The sequence below is a fragment of the Lytechinus pictus genome, chromosome 15, assembly GCF_037042905.1.
Source record: "Lytechinus pictus isolate F3 Inbred chromosome 15, Lp3.0, whole genome shotgun sequence".
NCBI lineage: Eukaryota > Metazoa > Echinodermata > Echinoidea > Temnopleuroida > Toxopneustidae > Lytechinus > Lytechinus pictus.
Genome location: NC_087259.1, coordinates 3,999,911 through 4,023,572, shown reverse-complemented (window position 1 = coordinate 4,023,572; position 23,662 = coordinate 3,999,911). Strand labels below are relative to the sequence as shown.

At 35.6% G+C, this 23,662-nt stretch overlaps 1 protein-coding gene across 1 annotated transcript in view; it reads left to right on the top strand.

Moving 5' to 3' along the window:
* LOC129278173 (potassium channel subfamily T member 1-like) overlaps nt 1–21,845 on the top strand; it is a 51,628-nt gene extending 29,783 nt beyond the window's left edge. The window contains exons 12-24 of the mRNA XM_064110178.1: nt 316–578; nt 2,097–2,240; nt 2,757–3,060; nt 3,801–3,906; nt 5,271–5,443; nt 6,387–6,458; nt 8,088–8,222; nt 9,151–9,262; nt 9,541–9,726; nt 10,436–10,564; nt 15,336–15,456; nt 16,485–16,572; nt 17,495–21,845. Of these exons, the coding sequence (XP_063966248.1) occupies nt 316–578; nt 2,097–2,240; nt 2,757–3,060; nt 3,801–3,906; nt 5,271–5,443; nt 6,387–6,458; nt 8,088–8,222; nt 9,151–9,262; nt 9,541–9,726; nt 10,436–10,564; nt 15,336–15,456; nt 16,485–16,572; nt 17,495–17,645 (1,984 nt within the window). The 3' untranslated portion in view covers nt 17,646–21,845. The remainder of the gene's footprint in view (nt 1–315; nt 579–2,096; nt 2,241–2,756; nt 3,061–3,800; nt 3,907–5,270; nt 5,444–6,386; nt 6,459–8,087; nt 8,223–9,150; nt 9,263–9,540; nt 9,727–10,435; nt 10,565–15,335; nt 15,457–16,484; nt 16,573–17,494) is intronic.
* The last annotated feature ends 1,817 nt before the right edge of the window (nt 21,846–23,662 follow it).

Genomic DNA, 23,662 nt, shown 5'->3' with positions numbered 1-23,662 from the left:
AAGGAAAATATGCCATGGTTAGGAACAGAACCCACGTCCCCAAGATTGAAAGACGATAGTCATAACCACCAGACCACGTGCCCCCACAATGGTCTGAAGTTAAATATCCTGGTGTGAATATACCATATCAGCAAAGCTGTTGGAACAATAACTGTGTGATGGAAGCAAATGCAATTGAATGTGTAGTGCCCTGTGACATATAAGGTAAAATCAGTTGTATAATTATGCATAGTTGTAAGTCTTGGGCACACCATCTGCAAAAACCTACAATTGATTTTAAATATTAATTATATATCTTTGTGCTACTCCCCCAAGATATGGCGTCTCACTGGTCGGCATTCAGAAACAGGAGGAGAACGCCAAGATCCAGCTCAACCCGGGACCTCGTCACATGATGAGGTCATCGGACACGTGTTTCTATATGAATATCTCCCCGGAGGAGAACTCGGCCTTCATCCTGAATCACCCTAATGAAGATAATGAGAGTAAAGAGAGTAAGATGGATAAATCACAAAGCAATTTCCACGACAGCAACGGCACGGGGATCTCGCGGGTAGAGAGTGCCATCGCTAGTGTTGGTAAGATCAGCAGTTAAGGCTGCGTTTATGCGACCTCAAGCCAGAATCATGATTTGAATCATGATTTGAATCATGATTCAAAACACAAACATGAATCACAATATCACAGAATCAGCGTTTAGACGACCTTCATTCCAATGCTGTTTCTCCTCAGATTCGGGCCAATCCAGTGCGCATCACTAGTGCGCAGTTTGACAGAGGAAGTTTTTCGCACGTGTTTCGGCTCTCGAAAATTCTTTTGCTTCCATCAGAATTCAGTCTATACCTCATTTTGTTTACTTCTATCATAAAGGGTCCATATGCTTCTATTCATCTTGTTAGTTTATCCAAAATGGTGTTCGGAAGCGAATTTCAGCGTAGATCCAATTTGATATTGATACTGTATACTCAACAACAACTGAGATCATTGTCTGTCCAGTTAATTCATTTACTAGAACTTGAAGTTGAAGACATGACCAAAAAGTGAAAAGTAGTGGACGATGCGATGACCAACACAGAACTTGAACATGACAAGAAATGAATTCATAGTACATAGTCATGTACATACAATGAGCATATAGAGCGCCTTGAGCTTGGCAAGAGTCAAACCGAAAGTAGCCCGACACAACAGTGAGGTCATATAATCATGATTGTAATCACGATATCGTTTATTCGAACATTTTCGTACGTGATTCTGCAGAAACGTCTTTCCAAACGCCCCTTTTTTCGTGTTTCATGTTTGTGATTCTAATCATGATTATATTCAATTTCGACTAAACGCAATCGTGATTCTGCAGAATCATGATTTGAATCATGATTCTAGGGTAAAAAAGTGGCGGATAAACGCACCCCAGGTTATCATGCATGTTTGTAGAGATGCCAAGTTATGCTTCAGATTTTCTGTGAGGTTACGGGCACTGTGTGTATGGGGATAGGATATGATACTTCTGTCAGAAGAAGATTTGAGGGGATGAGCAAGAGTCCCAAATGTGGGAGTCTCATGCATAATCTGTGAGACTTGGCATGTCTTGTTTATGAAAGATTTTAACCCAATGGTACAAGAAAATGTATGTACTATGTAGAGTAAAATCAATAAATTGCATTATATGTTAAGATAGAAATGGGGTAGTGATTTAGAAGGAAGAGACTGTCATCGCTTAAGTTTTTCAGACAAAAATATTACTTTTGTGAACTGGCTTGTTTGTAAAAAGAAATCTGATTGTAACTACTTTATTCAAATCATATTATCATAAGTATTTACTTGTTTCTTTATAATCTTTATTTTATTTTAATGTATTGTAATTTGAAGAAATAGAGAGAAATTGTACTCAAGATTTACATTTAGAATCAATCAGAGTTATTCGATGATGTCTATAATTTTATCCAAAATAAATGTAATGTTGACTTTGGCAGTGACACACAGTTCGCGATTTGTACAGAAATATGATGATTACTTTTTTTGTAAAGAGCCCGGCCTTCATTGAGTGTTTTGAAAATTTATGAAAATTGTAAGCCATATATGAATGCTTTCTTGTTTAGGTTCTATGGCTTTGGAACTGCATCATTTTGGGAGCACAAGGTCAAGTAACAGTGCTAGTGGTGCAGCGACATCACCATCATCAACTTCATCTGCTTCAGAAACTAAAAATAAATTTGAGCCATCGTCGGGGCGGGGATCATCAGGTAAGGTGGTCTTCAGAACGAGCCCACTGTTTGAATTAATGAGTCCATGTTAATGTGTGTTAATTAATTTACATAAGCATTTGGCTTATGGGCAATTCCATGAAATGTGCACCTCCGACCCCATATATGCGGGACCTTCATGAGATTTTCTGTCTCTGATTTCTGGTTCTTTTGACAGTCTGTAATGTTCTCAAAGGACCGTGACTCGGTCAGTTTATGAAATGAAGTAAGACTTGTGATAAGTGGGGGTCGGACATACAAAAAGGTTGATAATTTTATGGAATTACCCTTAGATACTTTCTTAAATGTAAGTTCATCTTTTCTCATAAGCTTTAACTTTCGAGTTCGCCCCTAACATGCAAAGCCACCTTTATGAATTTAGGCCAGTGGGTTATTGTATTAATTACTTTTAAGCATATCTCTTATAGGAAAATAAATTATTTTTCCTATATTGAGTGAAACCTGTGTTTGCATCATCATTGATGATTTTGAATTTGTCTGTGCGAAACCTCTCAGGTGGACTGAGAGTTGAAATCCCCCCTCGGAGCTCAATGGACCAAGCCATGGACCGTAACCGTCTGATGCCCCCTGGCGGGGACGACGGGGGTACATTCACCACGAGGGTTGTGGATGATGAAGAAGCGGGAGGACCCCCCATGCCCAGGGGCAGGGAGGGGCGACGCCCGTCCATCATGCCCGTTCTGGAGATGATGTCGTCCGACCCGGAGGATGAACAGCTGAGGGACGACAGGCCACTGCAGGCACAGAAGCAGGTTGCCATAGAAACAGAGGATGTGTCGGTGTGGGATGAAGAAGAACCGTAAGTTTTCAAAGGAAGATGATATCGATATAAATGGATATAAATGAATGTAGGAAAAAGATATGATAGATGGGTCTATAGATAAAAGAATGTTATCATAATACTAAATTGCTGGGTCATTCCTATGGAATTAACTTCCACAACACAGCTTTGGTTGTGAGAGCTCTGCTTATTAGCTCATTTCTGCTTTTTTCTAAAATTTTAAACTTATATTTAGCCTTTTGTGTTCTTGGTCTGTACAAAATTATGGGAGCTTTTGCAATTTCTGTTATTTACATTTGAGGTCACTCACACCCCTGACAACAAAACATCAATAATTGTCTGTTAGCACCCTAAAATGTTACTAAAAACCTGGGTTGGTCAGTTCAGATGAACTTTCCATAAAATGTCATTCTTACCCCTGTGCCATGAGCATCTGCATTTGATGGATACAAGTGCATGACAAGATGTTCTTATTATTGTCTATTTATTGGACAAAGTGCACAAGTAGTCCTTCAATCCCATGATCCCTAGAAGATAAACTGAATATTATTAGTAGATTTTTGTGTCACAGTTGGCTATCCGTAGTTAAAGCACAACCTTAGACCAGGGTTTGAATTAAACCCAAGTTCGGAATTATGGCCACTGTGTTCTGAGTGTGGTGTCACAAATGGCTTTCAATATTTAAACCACAGTCTTAGACCAGAATTCGAATATTGCAATTATATTCCTGAGTTTGGTTTCATTTTTAATGTTTCTAGTTGGACCAAAGGCACCCCACCTCTTGTTCCTTTCATCGGGTACCAGCCAGGATGCTGTCATCTTCTTTCCCAGCCAAAGAAACTATGCTGTCTAGAAATTGATCAGGTACTCGGAAGAACGTTCCAAGACATTTGCTCCGGCGACAATTGCTCTGCTGTTAATTCCACACACCAATGGAATCACAGATTTCAACCCTGGATTTAACACTATACTCTATCCTAAACCAATAAAATAATACCCTATCGCAACCGTAGCCCTAACCCTACATCTTCAGCCCGGAGCAATTGTCGCAGGAGCAGATGTCGTGTCACCCTCAGAATGATCTTACTTTAAAGGCCATTACATATCTCAAAACTGGCTTACAACCCCATTTTGAAGAAAGGGCATTTTGCGTTTTTTCCTGAAAATATGAAGAAATAATTTTTCTCATTTGAAGTACAAATGAATTGTAAGAATAGGCACACTTATATTAAATGTGATTATCATTTTAAGCCTTTAAACTCCAAATAAGTTTCAAACCATTGTGATTGTCCGATTGCCATGATGGCATTACAATCAGATACTAAATATGATTTTTGTTTTACTGAGGAGGGCAACATAGTCATTGATTTAATATTCAAGTATTCACAAGATTATTTAGATTGTTGCACAGTAAGATGTTCTGTGTCTCAATGTTCATGTCAAATTTGATGATGTTTTATTTCAAAATCTGGTTGTAAACAAATTGTAAGGTGCGCGGTGGCCTTATAGTCTTTTAAAGTCATGTATGTCTTTACAAAATGTTACTCTGGTACCAGTAAGCAGTTGATTGATTTAACAAATCCTACTTATGTAACAGCCCAATATCATGGGCAGTTACTGTATGTATTAAAAGTATACTGTATTCATATCTACTCCTGATGTGCGTATGTTAGCGGATTTTGACAAAGTTTATTGATCATAGATCAAGCTTAAAAGCACGCATGCACATAATTCATCTTCGTATTGGAAGACGACAAAAAATTGAATCCCACGGTTGGGAGGGGGGACTAAGGTAACTTAACCAGGGGGTCGTTTCATAAAGCTGTTCGTAAGTTAAGAGCGACTTTAAGAACGACTGGCGATCCTTTCTTACGCGCAAAACCATCGCTAATGAATCATTTGCCATAAGAAAGGATCACCAGTTCTTCTTAAAGTTGCTCTTAACTTACGAACAGCTTTATGAAATGGCCCACTGGGGGGCGTTTCATGAAAGGACTTGTCGGACGTTTTATCCGACAAGTCCCATTTTATCCGACAGTTACCATAGTGACAGTACCTCTCAGCCAATCAACATCAGAGAAAGATGTCAGATCTGACAACTTGTCGGATGAATATGTTGATGAAACACTCCCCTGGTCTCTTGGGCCAAGATCTACATAAAACTGCATAAAACCTTTTAAAAAGGCTAGATGTTTTAATTTGTATAAATCCTTTATATTTTATTCCAGCCTTGTGATCATTCCAGTTGGAGGCATGCAGCAGAGTATAACTGGCCAAACAACTGCATCATCCTCGCCGTGGAGTACGCTGCCTTGGGAATGGTTGACTTCATCGTACCCTTGAGGGCTCACTGGAGACCAAAACACACCCTCAAACCAATCGTTATTCTAGTTGAGAAGAGGTAGGTATTTTTTCACCTTGTGCTGTACTCAACCCAGGTGTATTAATAATGTGCCACAAACACATTTTCGTGCAATGGTCATACAGCTATTGTTATGCCTATTGCATTTTGAGGAGTGCATTGCATGCTTGAGTGATTCCATTGTTCAGTTCAGCTTATGGTCAAGAGGTTTAACATTATTGTCTCAGGAGTGATACCCTTTTTTTATAAATAAATCAATTAAATATAGACTCTTTGAAAAAAAAATGGCACTCGCTGATTACAGTGAATGATTGATTGATTCATTTATACTGATAAAACATAAACAGCACAAAATAAATACATTCAACAATAAGATTAAAAGCACTTGGAGTATAATGCGATAACAAAATGAGTAAATGGATGTGAAAATTAGTCAAAAATCTGCTTAGAGCTGAAATAGAAGTCATCCCAGTGAGCCATAATGATGGTTACGTACAAAAAATTTATTCCTTGAAACATTTGTCACATGTAAGTTTGTCAGCTGTAACCAGGGTACCATTTCATAAAGGTTGTCAGCACTGAGAAGTTAATATAAAAGTTCCCCCCCCCCCCTCAGGTAATAATGGTAATTAATTAGCGCCTTGAGCACGCTTCAGAGTTAATGTGAATGCTTTATATGTTGCATAATTACCTGTATAGTTGATATTTTTTAAGAAGTAACAGAAGTTATAAATAAAGTTGTAATCTCACATACACAAATAATAAAAGTTCACCATGTGAGAGGAGTATACATTTTTAGTAGCTGCTGTGACATTCACAGCAGTGATTGTTTCTTGCATACCGGGCAATTGGTTTTTACTGAATCCCAAATGTAGAAAAGTTCCCTATAATTTCTGTTCCCCTCCTGTTTATTTTATAAATACTTAATACTTTATAAATTTGTCATTTTTTTAACCTCCTCAATATCCCTTTTTCCTTATAGACCCGATACATGTTTTCTAGAGTGTATAGCAGCATTTCCTATGGTTTACTACATGATTGGTACAATAGAAAGGTAAGATAAATTCAGTTGTAGTACCGTAGCCAAGTGTCTAAAGCACGGCACACACTATGCAATTCGTTGCGATCCAATTTTCAAAGAAATTATGATAACATTTGATATAAACATTCCAACCAAAATATCTTAGCGATCAAGATAATAATAGTGTTAGGATTACTGAAATCAAAATTCAGTCTAGTTTGACCCTCCCTGTAGGAATAAAAGCAAATTCAATTCCTAATTGCAATTACGTCATCATTGGCTGCGATTTGAAGCCAGTTTGGACTTTACTCCGACAGCAGAGCTGGCCGCAAAGTAAAATTATGATTTTATTATTCCTAGCATTATGCAGAACAGCAAATTTTTCATCTTGGAACTTTCATATTTGATGCATAATGCGATTTATTTAATAATCGTATCGGATCGCATAGTGTGCCCTGGGTTTTAGGCAGCTGATTACACACATGAAAGTGAGGGGTTTGAATCTTGGCCACAGACCTTGAACAACTCAGTGTTTTGAAAGGCTCGGGGTGTGTGGCCCCAAAATCTGAAATGCTACTCTTCAGGACTGAAGTTGCTATGAAAAGAGGAACTTGGGCTTAGTAGAACTACGTGTAGATGGCCCTCTGCAAATAGGGGTGCTTGGAAAGTGGAATTTAACGTGAAATGGGGGTCTGGAGTACTGACGCCTGCATTAAATGAGCGGCTGAGGAACTGTGGTATGAAATGAAATCGGGGGCAGACCATAGTAAGCTGAGGGGTCCAATATGCAATATGTTCAGTACTGCCATTACACGCGAATTGTGGTTTAACTATGGATAGCCAATTGGGACATAAATTTCTATAAGTATAGGTTCATAATATCAGCTCATTTGACTCTCAAATCATTCTTAACTGTCTGGGAAGGATTAAATAAGATAATTGTATTCACCATTGAAGAATTAGGAAAGAGCATAGTAAATATAAGAAACATACCATGTGAAAAGATTTTGACTTGTTTGCCTTCCCATAATTTTAGCACAGAGTTAGACCACAGTTTTTAACGTAAATTGAAAACTTACATGTATATTTTAAACAAATATCTAAATGACAATTCCTCGGCTTCCTAGTGTTCCTCTTAACTATTGTCAGTCCACCTCCCTCTGTTTTGTTTTTCTCCTTCTTTTTTCTCTTGTTTTTAGGAAATATTTTTTTCTCTTTCTCTTTCTTTTCCTGTAACATATTGATATTAAAACAAGTTGACAATTACTTGTAATTTTATTAATAGGGAAACTATAAATTACAAGCTCTGCTTTTTAATAGTTTGCCCTTCATATCCTCATCTCATTGATATATCTGTCTCCAATCTGAACGTTCAATTGTATAACATTTGTCTTATTTATTATGAATAATGGTGATGTATTGTATTACATGTATTTCGTTACTAATGATTTACTGTCTTTCGATGGACGTTACATTGTATTTGATATTTTATGAGATATGAAAATAAACCAAACTGAAACAGTCTAAGTTAAACCCGAGTTCAGAATACGGGCCACTGACTGTAGACCAAGTGGATGTATACATGTACATGTACCCTCTGGATGACTGGAAATCTTTCATTGGTACATGATTTCCACTTATTATCTCTCTGTCTTCATTCAGCCTTGATGACATCTTGCGGGCTGGTATCCTGCAGTCAGACACCGTGGTCGTCGTTGACAAGGAATCCTCTAAACTCGCCGAGGAGGACTACATGGCCGACGCAAACCAGATTGTAGCTGCTCAGTACCTTTTCAAGTAAGTCTTTCATCCAATCCTGTGGGTGTTTCACAAAGAGTTAAGCAAAGTGCACACTATGTGATGAGATTGCACCAAGATTCGACTGGAACAAAATCACAGAGTGTGCGCCAACCTACAACACACTGCAACTGTAACCCGCTTTCTTGCAGTAGGATTGCAGACCAAATCTCAAGACATTTGACATGTAAAATCTTTCTGCGATATGCTTTGACAATTTGGACAATTTGCTGCGCTTCTGCAGTGCATACAACATAATTGCAGGAGAGGCGCCATGAGATACAGTGCACTGCAGAACTGTTGCAATGTGTGTGCTGGCCTGCAATGTGATAGGACAAAGATGGGATTGGTAACTTGTTGCAATCGGATCTTGGTGCAATTGCGTCACGTAGTATGCTCTGGGCTTTACATGTAAGTGTGGCTTAAAGTCCTGCTTAAAAGCCAACAAGCATGTGATATTTAGTTTGCACTCTTTTTATTGATGAACACGTAGTAGCGTATATTGTATGTCCTCTGAGGTCTTGTTCTTCCTTCCATGCAGGACAAATCACATTGTGAATCTTACACTACATCTGTAAGAAAGAATATTGTTGAAACAATATTTTAAGGAAGGATCCTCCACAAATCTTCCCCATTCCAACAATACATATGATTAAAACTGTCAAGAACTTACTTTTCATTTTGAATGTATTCTGTTCATTTCATTCGTACATGTAGTTTGTTTTGTATAAATTGACTAATACCCATTGTGTGCTCTAAGTTTCATAATGGGCAGATGTGTGCCTTTTTAAATCTTGTATAATTAGTATTACTAATTTGTATGGTACCTAAGTCAATGAATGTTCCTTTTATTCTGCTTAGCTGTTTAATGGAATATTCACTGATGATTAATCTTTGTAAATTTGTGTTTGTTTTTGTTGTTGTATAGATTGTTTCCACATATCAGCATCATCACCGAATTAACTCATCCGTCCAATATGAGATTCATGCAGTTCAGAGCGAAAGATTACTACGCGCTAAGAATGGCTGAGAAACAGAAGGTAAGTCAGTGTGAGTTGGTCATATTTTGGAGACTTTTCCTTTCCTGCCACTGTCAAATTATTTCTTCTAGAGAACCGCTCGTGCTTGTTAATACTTTTAAGCTGTTTCCCAACTTTAAATTTGAAGTAAAATCCATCTCGGATTTTATCTCCTTTACTTTCTGCTCCAATCTGTCTTTAGCTGTTTCAATCTACCATTCAAATATTTAAGCCATTATTCATTTTTTTTGCATTTGCTAAAGAAATATTATTTCACTCTTGTATTTTTACCGTTACAGAAAGAGAAGGAGAAAGGATCAAACATCTCCTATATGTTCCGCTTGCCTTTCTCGGCGGGGAACGTTTTCAGTGCCAGCATGCTGGATACGCTTCTCTACCAGTCGTTTGTGAAAGAATATATGATCAGTTTTACAAGGCAACTCCTAGGGCTTGACCAGGCTCCCGGTTCAGGCTATCTTTGTGAGGTAAAGCTAAAAGTGATGCTGATGGTGACGGTGGTGGTGGTGGTGGTGTTGTGGTAATATTGTTGAAGATGATTGCGGTGATGATGATGATGTTCGTGGTGGTGGTGGTGGTGATGACAGGGTGGTGATGGTGATAGTGATGGTGCTCATGATGGGGATGGTGGTGTTAGTGGTGGTATTGGTGATGATAATTATGATGACGATGGGGATTTTGATGAGATGATATTGATGATGATGATGATGAATGTGGTGGTGGTGTTAGTGGTGGTAATGGTGTTGATTGTAATGGTGATAATGATGATGATGATGTTCATTACGATTTGGGTTTGAGATGGTAATGATAGTGATGTTGGTGATGATGATGACGATGATGTTAATGATGAGGATGGTGATGACGATGACGATGATGGTGACGATGATGGTGATGATGATGAAGGTGTCGATGATGGTGATGATGATGTTGATGATGATGATGATGATGATGATGACGATGATGACGATTGTGATGATGATGATGATGATGATGATGACGATGATGACGATTGTGATGATGATGATGTTGATGATGATGGTGATGATGATGATGATGATGATGATTGAGGTGATTGATATGGATAATGTTGATTGTAGTGTTGTTGATTGAGATGGTGGTATTGACAATGATGATGGAACAATAGTGAATTATCCCTAACATTGTCTATCCTTGCAGCTGAGAGTTACTCATGAAGATATGTGGATCAGAACGTATGGGAGACTCTACCAGAAGCTCTGTTCAACAACCCATGAAATACCCATCGGTGTCTACAAAACACACAACCATTCGGACAACAAATCAGAGGTAAGCTTTTAGCTAAACAAGTCAGAGGTGAACTTTTGAGTTGAACAAGTCAAGCTAATATAGCTGTACATAATAAAAATTAAAGGAATAGAAAGTCTGACTTCATCTATCCAGGTGCATCAGCACTGGTATACCCTTTAATATGACCAATATGATCAGGGCCCGTAACATACATGTAACGCTTAGCAATTGATCCTGAAACTGATTCCTACTATTTATCACATTGATTGTTGTGTATGATCAATTGTAAAAATGAGCCTTACGATCAACTACAACTATCTAATGGGGTTCAGGTTTGAGGATACGCAGAGTGAATTATAGACCCTTCTGGCTGAACTGCATCTTTTTAGACAGGTTCACTCCAAGAGGAGGTGAAATCCACTCTCAAAAAGATGCAAATCTTACTCCAAAAGGATTGAGATCATTTAACTTTAAGAGAAGAGTGATTGGGGAACAGATAAGCTCTTTACAGTAAATGTCAGATATCATTACTTATGAACATGACAATGCTAAGTTCTGTATCATACATAACAGTACTACATAAATATGTGATTATACATCCTCATAGTTAAAATAAAGATAAATTTGACTACTTACTGGAATTATATAGATGTTTTCATAGAGGACTAGCTGTTATCGAAAAGATATTTTAAATGAAATACAACAACATAAAGTGAATACATTCAGATATGACATTCACTCTTATTATCATAATCTAAATTTATCACACAAGTCCAAGCCCACATACTGGTCTATGCTACAAACGAATATGGTGAGTATATGGATGTTGTGTCTAAGAAAGGCATACAGAATTTGGGAGACACTTGGAACACTATCACTTCATATCCTCTATTTATATATAATAGACATCAAGCAAGTGCTAAATTTTCATCCCTCATGGTCTAGTTCACATTTGCTATGTAAAATCTCAAACAGTCTGACTTTACACCTGGGGCCAGTCTTACAAAGACTTGCGATTGATCTGATCAGTCGCAACTATAGAAAGCCAGCAAAGTCAACATATAAAATGCATGTTTGCTCAATTTTTTTCTAGATATGAATGCATAAATTCATTGATTTCTTGACAGGTGTGTTCTCCTTTGTTTACAAAGGACGTTTTGCATATTTCGTGTAGAAAATTTTTTATAAAACTGAAGGATGTCTATATTACGATTGATTGGATCAATCATGACTCTTTGTAAGACGGGGCCCAGGACGTTTTAGCCAGTCTACGCTGAGCAACATTATTGCAAACCGTTTTTTTTTTCTCATTTAATTTTCTTGATATCAACAACGGAATATTTGATATCAATAAATAAGAATAAATGAGAAAACTGATTGCCATACCATTCTTCAGCATACACTGGCTAAAGTATCTGAGTGTCATTAAATTATTACGAGCGACTTAATAAAAGAATGGTGGTCATTTTCTGGTAAATAATGTTCACCAATTTTGGTTACTGATGTTGATTTAGTGCCTCAGTTATGATCACCAGTTCCCGGGGGGGTACTTAGATTTGGTTTGGACGGGGCTGTGTTGCTGAAGGTTCAAAACCCATACCCATATTTACGGGTCATTTTGGCTGAAAAGGTCCCTATTATTATGGATTTATTAAAATTTGACAAGCAAAATAAATAAATAAAAGGTTATCTATCACCCAAAATTAGAATATGGACCGTTGTTTAAGGCCAGTATCTAAAAATTAGTGCCATGTAATTTAGGGATTTTCCAGCATAAAACCATACCCCATGTTTAGGGATTTATTCCAAAAAAGCAACCCATTCCAGTGGCACATCCCTGTAAACCTTATTCGTGAGTACCCCCCCCCCCTGACACCAGTTGTTCGTAAAGTTGCTTGTAAGTTAAAAAAAACAGCTTTATGAAACGCCCACTCAATGTAACAGTGCCTTTATATAGCCACATCTAGGAGGACTTTCATAAAGTTTGTATAGGTTACATGTACATATGACTTAATGCACAGCTAGTGACATTTTTGTGTCATGTCATTCTTGTGATAAATAGGATACTCCCATTTTTATCATTTTTTTTAAGAAAGTGGGGTTATACTTCATATAACCCAAATCAAATTTGGACAAATTGTAGCTTTGCATTAAAATGCTTGTTAAACCTCTCCCCCCCCAAAAAAAAAAAAAAATATATATATAAAATGAATTTGAAAATCCAACTTTATCTGATATGATCTGTATATGGTCAGATAAGAGAATAAAAAAAGGGACACAATTTATATTTACATGTACATATGTAATGTGTAGGGTCTTTTTATTAAAAAATATTTCCACTTGTTTGTGATTGATGGTTATGAATTATCAATAATATCACTCTCTTTTTATTCATTAGGGATATGGGTCTATTCATTTTAGATTTGTGTTTCTCTGGTGTTATTATATAATCATCAATATCTTTCTGTTAATATTCATAGGAACCAGGGGTGAATTTCTATTCAATTAACATTTGTCTTTTTTCTGGTGCTATGATTATTTTTTTAAATCATCAGTTTCTTTCTGTTTATGTTCATTCAAGGATGTATTTTAGGTAAAAAATGATTTGAAGGAATCAAAGTCAACATTATTTTCTGAAGCACTTTCTGGTAAAACAATTTACGACAACTCCATTGTACTAAAAGTATCAGATGAAAATTGATCAAATAGATTTTAGGTGAATTGGAATTATGATGAAAGAGGGTATACGGGGCAGATGTGGCCAGAAGATATCATAGTATCAACAAGTAACGGTAGAATAGGCAAGGTCAGATGGCACCATTATTGGCATCATTTTTCATCCATCTCAACTCATGCTGATGTAAACACCAGTCATCATAATTTTGCCAGGCTTATTTACCCCTCTGCATATCCTCTACACGTAATCCTCATTCTTATGTATTACACTTAAATGAAAATGTCAAAGCAATGGCCTCCACCCTTATAGACAAAGTTCCTCTGCTTTTATATGTACACCATCTCTACAACCAATTCCTAGTACAGTGAGGGATCTACGAGTGTTTGACAGATCTAAGATTATTGCTATCTCCCCCCCCCCCCCCCACCCCCCTTGGTCTTTTTTCAAATTTGCTTTTCATGTCCCCTCTATTTCAAATTTCTGGATCGGCCACTGTGATTCTCCATTAAATAATATATGTTTCATTGTCAAATTCAACAGTCACTTTCTGCAAACACAAAAAGGACTAAGGTATGTGATTATACACTTACATGTACACTGCTCATAGAAGAGTTTGTTTTTGTTTCTAGGTAGTAAATTACATGTCTTCATTCTCACTTGAAATAAATTTAACCTCTTTGTCTCCTGTAAAAATCATTACACCACTCCTTAAAGTATATCACATCAGTTCTATGTGTACATACATGTATATACAATAATTTGATTTGTGTAGCTTGATTTGAATTCATAAATACAAATGTGCCTAACACAAATGACATAAGCGTAATAGAGAGTATTTGAAATGAAGTGCTGTGCTTCGAGTTAAATTATTCTAAAGAGACTAAACAAAGAGATTTGTATTGATAATTGTTTCTATTAATTGATTGTCTTAATTATTCATATTAAAAGTACATTTGCTTCGACATTTTGATTCTCGAAATTAACACTTCACTATTTTTGGAAATCAATTATACAATAACATGCACAACAGTATTCACTCAAAGGTTATTAGTATAGACAGTAGGCTGAGCAGGAATTTGAAGAAATTTCCAATATATTTCACAGTTATCAATTTTAGACATCATGATATGGCAAAAATGTTAAGCAGCAATGTTAAGGCACAGGTGTAGATAGGTTAAGCAGAAATTTGAAGAAATTTACAAGCAATGTATTTCACGATTCACAATTTTGGACACACATTAGAAGGCATGAATGTTTGCAACGTCTAGTGTTTTTATTAGATATTGACACACTGGTGGCCAAACATATTACCCACCAAAAATGTTAACCCTTAGTCTACTAGAACCAAACATTCCCAATATAGAACCTATCAAAATTAAAAAATTCGGGAGTTAAAGGTTTAATTTCAATTTTAAAAAGTATAAGGCATAAGTATATAGTATAATGTCATTCAAAGGGATATATATATACAGTGTGTCCCAGAAAAAGGAAACCGGGATCCAATGTCTTTTTTTCTTCAAAGGCAGAAGAATTATGATATTTCATTTACATGATCATATAATTCAATTATTCCTCTTTATTTTGATACGTAACATAAGACAAACACTTCATGCATTAAATGAAGTGATCCTAAGTCATACTCAAATCTTTGTGAAACACCACCCTGGTGCCATTCCTGAATAGGTGAATAAGGAATAAATGATTGTTGTCAATTTGAGGAGCAACAAAAGATTAGTTTTAACTGATCAAAGTTTGTACAACTATTGGTTAAAATGCAAATTGTGGCCTGGCTGACAGTAGGAGTGTAGATTGAGTGTATATCAAAGTATAGAAACCTGATGCCTTTCCAATTTGTAAGTCTCAACTTGCAAAACGGGTATTTGCAGAGAATCATTTCACAAATTGCTTGTAGATAATTTCTTAAAATAAAAAACAATAATGCGACAAAATGAAACTTACTTGAATTCAGGCCTGTTGAAATGAGTAAATGTTGGATGACAAAAATATTGTAAGTTTGAGGTTGTTATACATTTCTTTTCCTCAGAATAATTTATATCATATCAAAAGAATTCTGCAAATATATGAATAAATCAGCAAGTTATATTTTTTCTTATTCATTTTTTTATGTATTAGTTATCAGTCACCATAGAGGATGATGATAGTTCATCATCCGGCCAATCAGAGGAAAGGAAAGAGATTGCTCATCTTGTCCGACAAAAGATGAAGAAGATGGATATCCCACCGGAAGAGTATGGTAGGTTCTAGTATTTCATGAAATAAATAGTCAATGATGGTCTGTAGTGATAAGCTACTGAAATCCTTGCATCTGATTGGCTCATAGTAAATTTGTCATAGAGAGTGAGTGATAAGATGCATCATGAAACTTTACCATAGGGGAGCATTTTATGAAACAAATGGTCAATGACTCTCACCCACCATACATGTAGTTACTCAAAGCTTTCATTTCACACAGTTGTCTCACCACTATATAACTCAACTATATCTTAATTGCCCCATGCCTCTTCCCAATATACTAGTAGTCCATCGATTTTAACGTCAGGCCATACAGCTCCTCAAACTTAAATCTTCCTTGTTCTTATTTAAAAAAAATAAAAATTTTCCCACTACTTTTTAATACATGTACTTAAATTTTCTGTACTTTGTTTACCCATTGTCGTTGTATATACACTCGGCAAAAAAAGTTCTTGGACACTTGTAAAAGTTAAAATATTCCATATAGATATTTGATTGAAGGCAAATTATTGTATGTCAACATGACCAGACAATATTCCTCTTCCAGTATGACATGACATTTTTATGCGAACGGTCATGCATGGGTGGTTAAATCATATATCTATATGGAATATTTTAACTTTTATAAGTGTCCAAGAACTTTTTTTGCTGAGTGTATATGTGTGTCTTTTATTGATTCATTCATTGGATTGATTGTTGCACAACATTGAGCCCTTCAAATTGGATTTTAAGACATATCTTTTCCAGCAATTGTGTGAATAATGGGTGACCTTTTGGGGAGCCAGCGCCTCTGAATGTTCTTTACAGACAAATGGAAATGTACATTATAAATGCTGTTCATCTGAATAATCACTGTCATCAATTTTGATGTATAATTTGGAGTGAATTTTTTAAATAAATAATTGAATTGAAGTTTGTCTATTTATTGTTTCATTTGTTGTCATTAGAAAGATTTTTATGTATATTTTGTTTTTAATTGTTGAAATAAATAATTCAATTGAATTTCTTTTTGTTTCCTTGTGATAACAGATAGTGAAGTGAGTGATAAGAGAAACAAGGTGTCCTATGTCCTCATCAATCCAAGCTTTGAAACCAAGCTAGAAGTGGATGATATCATGTAAGTGTATTACTCCAAATGCTACCTGCCACATTGAAGTTATGGTCCAGGCTGCAAATATTTATATCAAAATAAATAGAGTAAAAGTTACACAGCAACATGCTGAAAATTTCATCAAAATCTGATAACAAGGAGCGAAGTTATTGAATCTTAAAGTTTAGCAATATATTGTGAAAACAGTTATATGCACACCATCATGAATATTCATTAGTTGGGCTGATGATGTAACATCCCCACTTTCCTCTCTCTTATGTTATTACATGAAATCATAATTGTTTCATTTTTTCATACATGTGTGAATAATGTGTCTCCTTTGTAATGAAATAAGTTGCAGCAATGAATATCTAATGCAATAAATCAGTTCAATCAAATGTTTTCAGTTCTTGGTAGAAAAAATTGAATAAACCTAATTTTATGAAATGAAATACAAAAGAATAAGTGAGGATATGACATCATCAAGTTGTTCATTGAATATTCATGAAGACATGCCTAGAACTGTTTCACCGGAATAATGCAAAGCTATAAAATGCCATAACTTTGTAAATCCTAGTCCGACTTTGATCAAATTTTCAGTGCTTTGTTTGTCTGATTTTTCGTTATCTGTTTAAATCATATTATTTTCAGCCCGGAGCATCCCTTTAAAGATAAATGAAAGTAGTTGCAGTAAACACTGATTTCATGAGAAAGTCGATCTGTAAAACCAAGGTTTAACTGTCATCATAACATGCAAGTTCTAGATTTTAAAAAAAAAAGGTTATTTTTTATCTTTCATTTTGGTACCTGGGACACTTTGTGAAAACACGATAATGGATGATAATCAACATATTGAACACAGTGAATGTCATTGTTCCATGAAAACTGAACCTTTTTATCAGTTGCACTGATTTTAATGAGATTGATTAACTCTGTTCTTTTATTATAGTTTCATCATACGACCCGCCGGTGGTCCTAAGACACCCTCGCCCATGCCTCCGAGGAGAAAGTTCAGCAGTAGGAGGGTCAAGCCAAGGAATACTGAACCAAAGCCGCCATTGCTAGATCCTCAAGGGACCAACGTGGACACCAAGCTATAGGGCGCCCTCTCGTGATCGTCCTCAAAGGATTTTGACAAGGATGACTGATGGCTTTCCAAGACGGAGAGAGAGAGAGAATGGTGTGCCTTGATAGCCGATCCCAAGCTGTCATCAGCTGATCAAAGGCAAAGTCCAGACAGCATTGATGTGGTCTTTCAGCTGTGATATCAAGTTTTGACCATCTTTCTTGATTGAAAGAGAACTGCCATTTATTTTTCTCTCTTCGAATCCCACTGCCGTTGGGATTGTGAGAGGTAATTCTGCTGTAGCAGCTGACCGAGCGGTGTATTTGATTTTATGACTGAGGCTTCTGGATTGGATTCCGTCAAGCGTTCGGAATTCCCTGCATTGATCGTCAAAACTGAGTCTCAGAATTCAAAGTATTTTGATTGGTGACATGTGAAAATATTTTAGTATTCTCAAGTCGCAATTCTACAAGACAGCATCCAAGGTGTCAATGAAGCCTGCTATCCGCCATTTAGCAAGAAAAGGTGGAGTCAAGCGGATCTCTGGTCTTCTCTACAAAGAAAAGCGCAGTGTACGTAAAGTCTTCTTGGAGAATGTCATTAGTGATGTCGTCACCTACTATGAGCACACCAAGCGCAAGGCTGTCACAGTCACCAATTGCATTTGCGTCCTTAGCCAAGAAGCAGACCTTTAAGAGTATTGTCTTTGTTGATGAAGAAGCTTTGGTTTATCTACAGGTATGACAGTAGAAGTCATCAAGGGATATTTATGTGCACCCCTTAGCATATGACATATCAGTGATTAATGATAACATTGCCACATCAGAGGGAAGGTGATTCACAAAGGTTTAAGTGTAACTTGAAGTCGTGCTTGGTACGTATGTTATTAAATGCGCAATCTCATTTATTTATTCAAAGTAGGATGTGTCCTTTGAGAATTATTTGACCAATGCTCTGATGCATTTCATACAGCACAAAACTATGAATTAAAGTGATCACATTTAAGTCTTTGTGAAAGACCTCAGTTTTACAGCAGATTATCATCAACTCCTCCAGATTGTTTCAGCTTAATTATTTATTAGTTTTATGAAATTATGTCCTCCTCTATGACTGAGTATTTATACATCATTTGTAGAAAAATTCGAGTTTGAGTTTTTATGAAGCATATTTAGTGAGATCAGTGAAAGAAAGTGCTTGTTTTAGAAGGATATTTTTCATTGCCTTTATGTAGAATAGAAATGCAGAATATAGATTGTTCTTTCTGTCCTTTTTAGCTCATTTTAATTAATAGAGTTAAATGAAAACACTAGTAGGAAGGCAGTATCACCCAAATTGAAAAAAATTCAAGTTTCTGCAAAATAAAGAATAGTGTATTTTCACTGTTATGCCTGCGTTTTATACAAAAAATAGAATGAAATGATATTAGTACACAGGCTGATATATCATCATGAAATATAAATCTCATTGGGGGTATTGCAAGAAAAGTATTTGAAATTGATCTCAAATGGCATTTGTAAATTTGCAATTGATGTTAAATTATTAAGTATATCACTTTATATTTTTATGCACCAGCAATTATTAGTGAATTTGGAATCGATTTCAAAGTATTTTCCTTTTTTATCTACAAAAATAGATTTGCAAATAATTGCAAATTTGTAGCTGCTTTGAAGACTTGCGATTGATTGTTTTAATTTACAATTGACTCACGATTAATTGAGAGAACCTTCATGCCACATATGCAAGATTCAGATAGGAGATCATGTACATTATTTCTTTTTCAAAACTATCATTGTGCATATATTGTAAATATTTTGAAAGCGTTCTTTCAGTATGATGTACCTTCATCTGGTCATGAGGTCATCATCAATTTCTAGCATCTCATCTGTGATGGAGAATTATGTCTTTTGATTGTATGATATGCTCTCTGTTTTCTCTCACCATTTCATTCTTAATTTTGAGATCCTTGTAGTATCGATAGTCCCATATGTGCAATTTCTTGCAGTGACCTGAGAATCAGCTTTTTTAATTCACATTTTACCATGGCCCAGATTGTTTAACAAGTTATTTTAATATAATTCATGCCTCCCTATCCAGGTTTAGCCTTGCCCCCCCCCCCCTCCCCCACTCCTGGAATCTTTTTAACTCCTAATCATTAAAAAATGCTGTATTCTGTACAAATTGCAGTACAGTGTACAGTAAAATCAGGGATTGTGTGGCAATATTTTCCTTTCCCCTTCTGCTTTCAATAGTATACTTTTTTATTTCATTAATTGTTTTTAAAGTATTATAAAAATATATCAATATTTTCTTCACTTAAGCAAAATTTCAGTTTGATTTGGTTGTATTAAGGATTTTCATGATGCTTTCTTTATCTCATTTTATCTCAGGCACCGGCCCCCCTCCCCCACCACCACACCATCCTTGCAATATTTCAAATCATTTCATACCAATATTTTCATAAGACCTTTGTTTTTTTCCCCAAGACTTGCAATATTTTATTTTATGTGATTCACTTATGGCATTACTAAACATCTTAGTTTCCCACTCACTTTTATTTAAAAAAAGAGCTGTATCATACCGGTACTCTCAATTGGTGTGCATCAAGAACATTCACATATTTGAAAATCAGTACTCTCTATATACTCATATATCAGAAAGTTTATTCTACCGAAAGGGGAGATTTTATGGAATGCACTTACACTGTCATACTTTACTTCAAATTTCTTTTTTTTTTATCTTGTAAAGATTTGATATTTAATCATATTGACTTTGAAACAACGATTGTACTATATTTGCATTTACTCAAACTCTTGCTACATAACAGCACTTGTAACAGTGACTTATCAAGAGAGGAAGGAAAAGTGTACATATAAGCAAAAATGAGGTACATTTTTTGCCTTTTTAGTAAAAAGATTGAAAATGAAAGTTCTGTACAGTATTACTATGTGCCTTTTGTACGATTTATGCCATGAAATATATGTACATCTTTTATGTAAACTATTTGTGCATGATTATTGATAATTGATATGGTCTATTTCCTATTTGATATATCTTCAAGAGGAAAATGATTCTGCTTTTCATTTTTTTAAGTGAAGTGAAATTTTTGAAGGAATAGTTGATAAACAATGAAGATCTAGCTCAACTGTGGCCAGTCAAAAGACTTGATGTCAGTGTTACACAAAATGGTATTTCTTGCTTGTTTTGTGAATGTAAAGGCCATGACATCGGCCCTATCCATGCAGTGAAGCTGGTCATTATCAAGTTGAGATTTTTCAGTGTCTAAATATAATCTAGGTGATCGTAAAATAAACAAGTGACCAGCTGCCCCAAAACCAACAATAAGTCGCGCAAAATGAATTTTTGAGACTTTCATTGAGGTTAAAACAGGCACATCCCAAGGTTTAAAATGGTATATAACCTTGCCAAAATTGATGAACAATAACCCTCACAGCTACCTAATTAAATGCAGAGGAAATTCCTTGAGACCTTTAAAAAAATAAAGATAAAACAAGGTTTGAAATTCGGGGGTCAATTAAGCATGAGATGTGCACACTGTACAATCTTGTTAAAACTTATAAGCAGTGTGCAAAAAAAAAATGATTTCAAAGGAACACTTTTATCTTGTCTTTTATTTAACTTTACAACTTCAATTATTGACAATACAAAGAAGAATTCATTCTTTAAGTTTTGGTTTTTGAATAACAAATTACTAGTTTGGCTGTTTACAGAGAACCTTCCCTGGCGACTTATTGTTGGTTTTGAGGGAACTGGACACAGACGTGCCCTGTTACACAAAGAGTAACTTTCATAGCAACTTAGTCATCCGATGGTAAATATGGTAACTGCCATGGTAATATATGGCTCAACAGCCAATCAAAATCAAGTATAACATAATTTACCAAGGATGGCAAAGTTACTATAATAGTATGTGACATGGCCCACGCAAAGTATTTTATTCTTCAGATTTCTTGTTTGTATTTCGTGTTTGTGAAACAAGGCTGATATTTATTGTTGAATTTCAATTTTACACTCTTTGGGACCACAACAAATGATATACCATCGAACATCATAAAAATGATATTATTGTGTGCTTATATTTCTATGTGGGTAAGTAGAAAGTATCTAATATTTATAGTGGAATCTTTTTGTTTACAATGTGCTATATTCAAGCTCAAGTGTATCGCTATCATAAATGCTGTTAAGTTGTCAACCTAACCGCGTCAAATAATGGGCTAAGCAATTTTTTTTTTCAGAGTAGATTGTGCACATTGGGTAATTACTACTTCTAAGTCATGTTAAAACTGTTTGAAAATTTGCACAATCAAACAAATACTGTGCATAAACCTTCTTGAGAAGAAGGTAAATTGAGGTTCCTTATTTCCTTTTTATCTGGTATGCACTGTACAAATAACCTCAACAACACGATGAGATTCACTCAACTTTCTTGCCCCTTTTATAACTCATTATTGAGTAGAGAGTCATTATATAAACTGCTTTGTATGCAACGAGAACATATTTCCTTTCAATATGGTCAAGACTGAAGTTTTCACAGATTTCTCCATTATAGTTTCAATTGTCCTGTGAAAGCCACCCCCATGAAATACATTCTTATAAAGATGTCGATGTGGCACACACAAAATATCTAACCATTATGAGCAACAGTGCATTACACATTGGATGATATCCTCACTGCATCAATTAAGTAAATGAAATGAGAGAAAAAATAGTGTAAAATAAATTTCAAACAAATTATTGTGTACTATTGTTTGATGGGAATACTAAACGGGAAGGAAAACAAATATTCTGTTTGGAAACTCTTGCTTGAATTCTCCCCCAGGAGTGGAGAAGGTGCATACATTTAACATTGTAAGTCACAATCTGAAAATGGGGTAATGATACATCTATAAAGCTTCTAAGATATCAGTCCAATGATCTTCGCTGTATAAAAGTGGATTATTAAAATAAAAAGCTATCATACCATAAGAATAGGTTACACGGGCCTAATTACAACTGGCAGGCAAAAGATATTCATTCGAGCCAACCCATTCTCAATTTTCAAATTTGATATTGCTGATTGACAAAAATGAATGAATATGATTGACAATCCAACACTGATTCTAGGGAGGGTACCTACTGAACTTCCTTTTTCCAAATTGGAAAGATATATCACTACTTTTGAACTATTTTTTTACTGGCGGAAGAATTAGGGCCATTTTACTCTCTCAAGTGGTGAATTTGATCCTGTTGGGTGTAGTCTTCATAAATGCCGATTTATTTTTAAAATGAGCCGTTCGAGGTACCCTTTTCTGGTCAGATATGGAATGTCAGACATATATCCTGTCCACTGGCAGTAAAACATTCAACCCTCGAATTTCCTCCTTATTTTTTTATGATTTTTTTTTTGAAATGCCACTTTAACACACGAGTCTATGGGAATTGAATTAGGCATGTGATACCAATACAACTGGAAAAGCGAAATGTTGTTAATACGATGAAGGGATCCCTTTATGTTGGCTGTGGGTAAGGTAGCTTTCCCTCCGTAGGAATGTGTACTCAAATTCTTTTTAAAGCTGCATTTAAACCAGGATTGACTTTAATACAATACCGCCTATTTTTTTTCATGAAAGCCTTATTTAATGTACCTTTCTACCTCATGAGCATTTGACATGAAACTGAATGGCAGATCGTCACTTCATTAACAAAAACTTTAAAGGCAAAGAACAGAAAAATACATCTGTCCACCTATTCCATGAGAAAATATCCAATCAATCATTCTATTCTTGAGAGCAACTCTTTTCTCTTTCCGAATCCTGAAAATTAATCCATTAAATCCATTTAGATTAAGAATTTACTCAGTATTTAGAAAATGGGAGCATGAATATGAGTGAAATATTCAGTAAAAAGGCCTGCATGTGCTCAATTTTCACACAAAACTCTGCATTTTGTGTTGTTAGCTGACAAACATGCATCTTAACTAAAAACATTTTTTCCAGGAATTGTGTTAATATTGTGTGACATTGGGGAGCCGACGGCTTAAACTTTTTTTATACA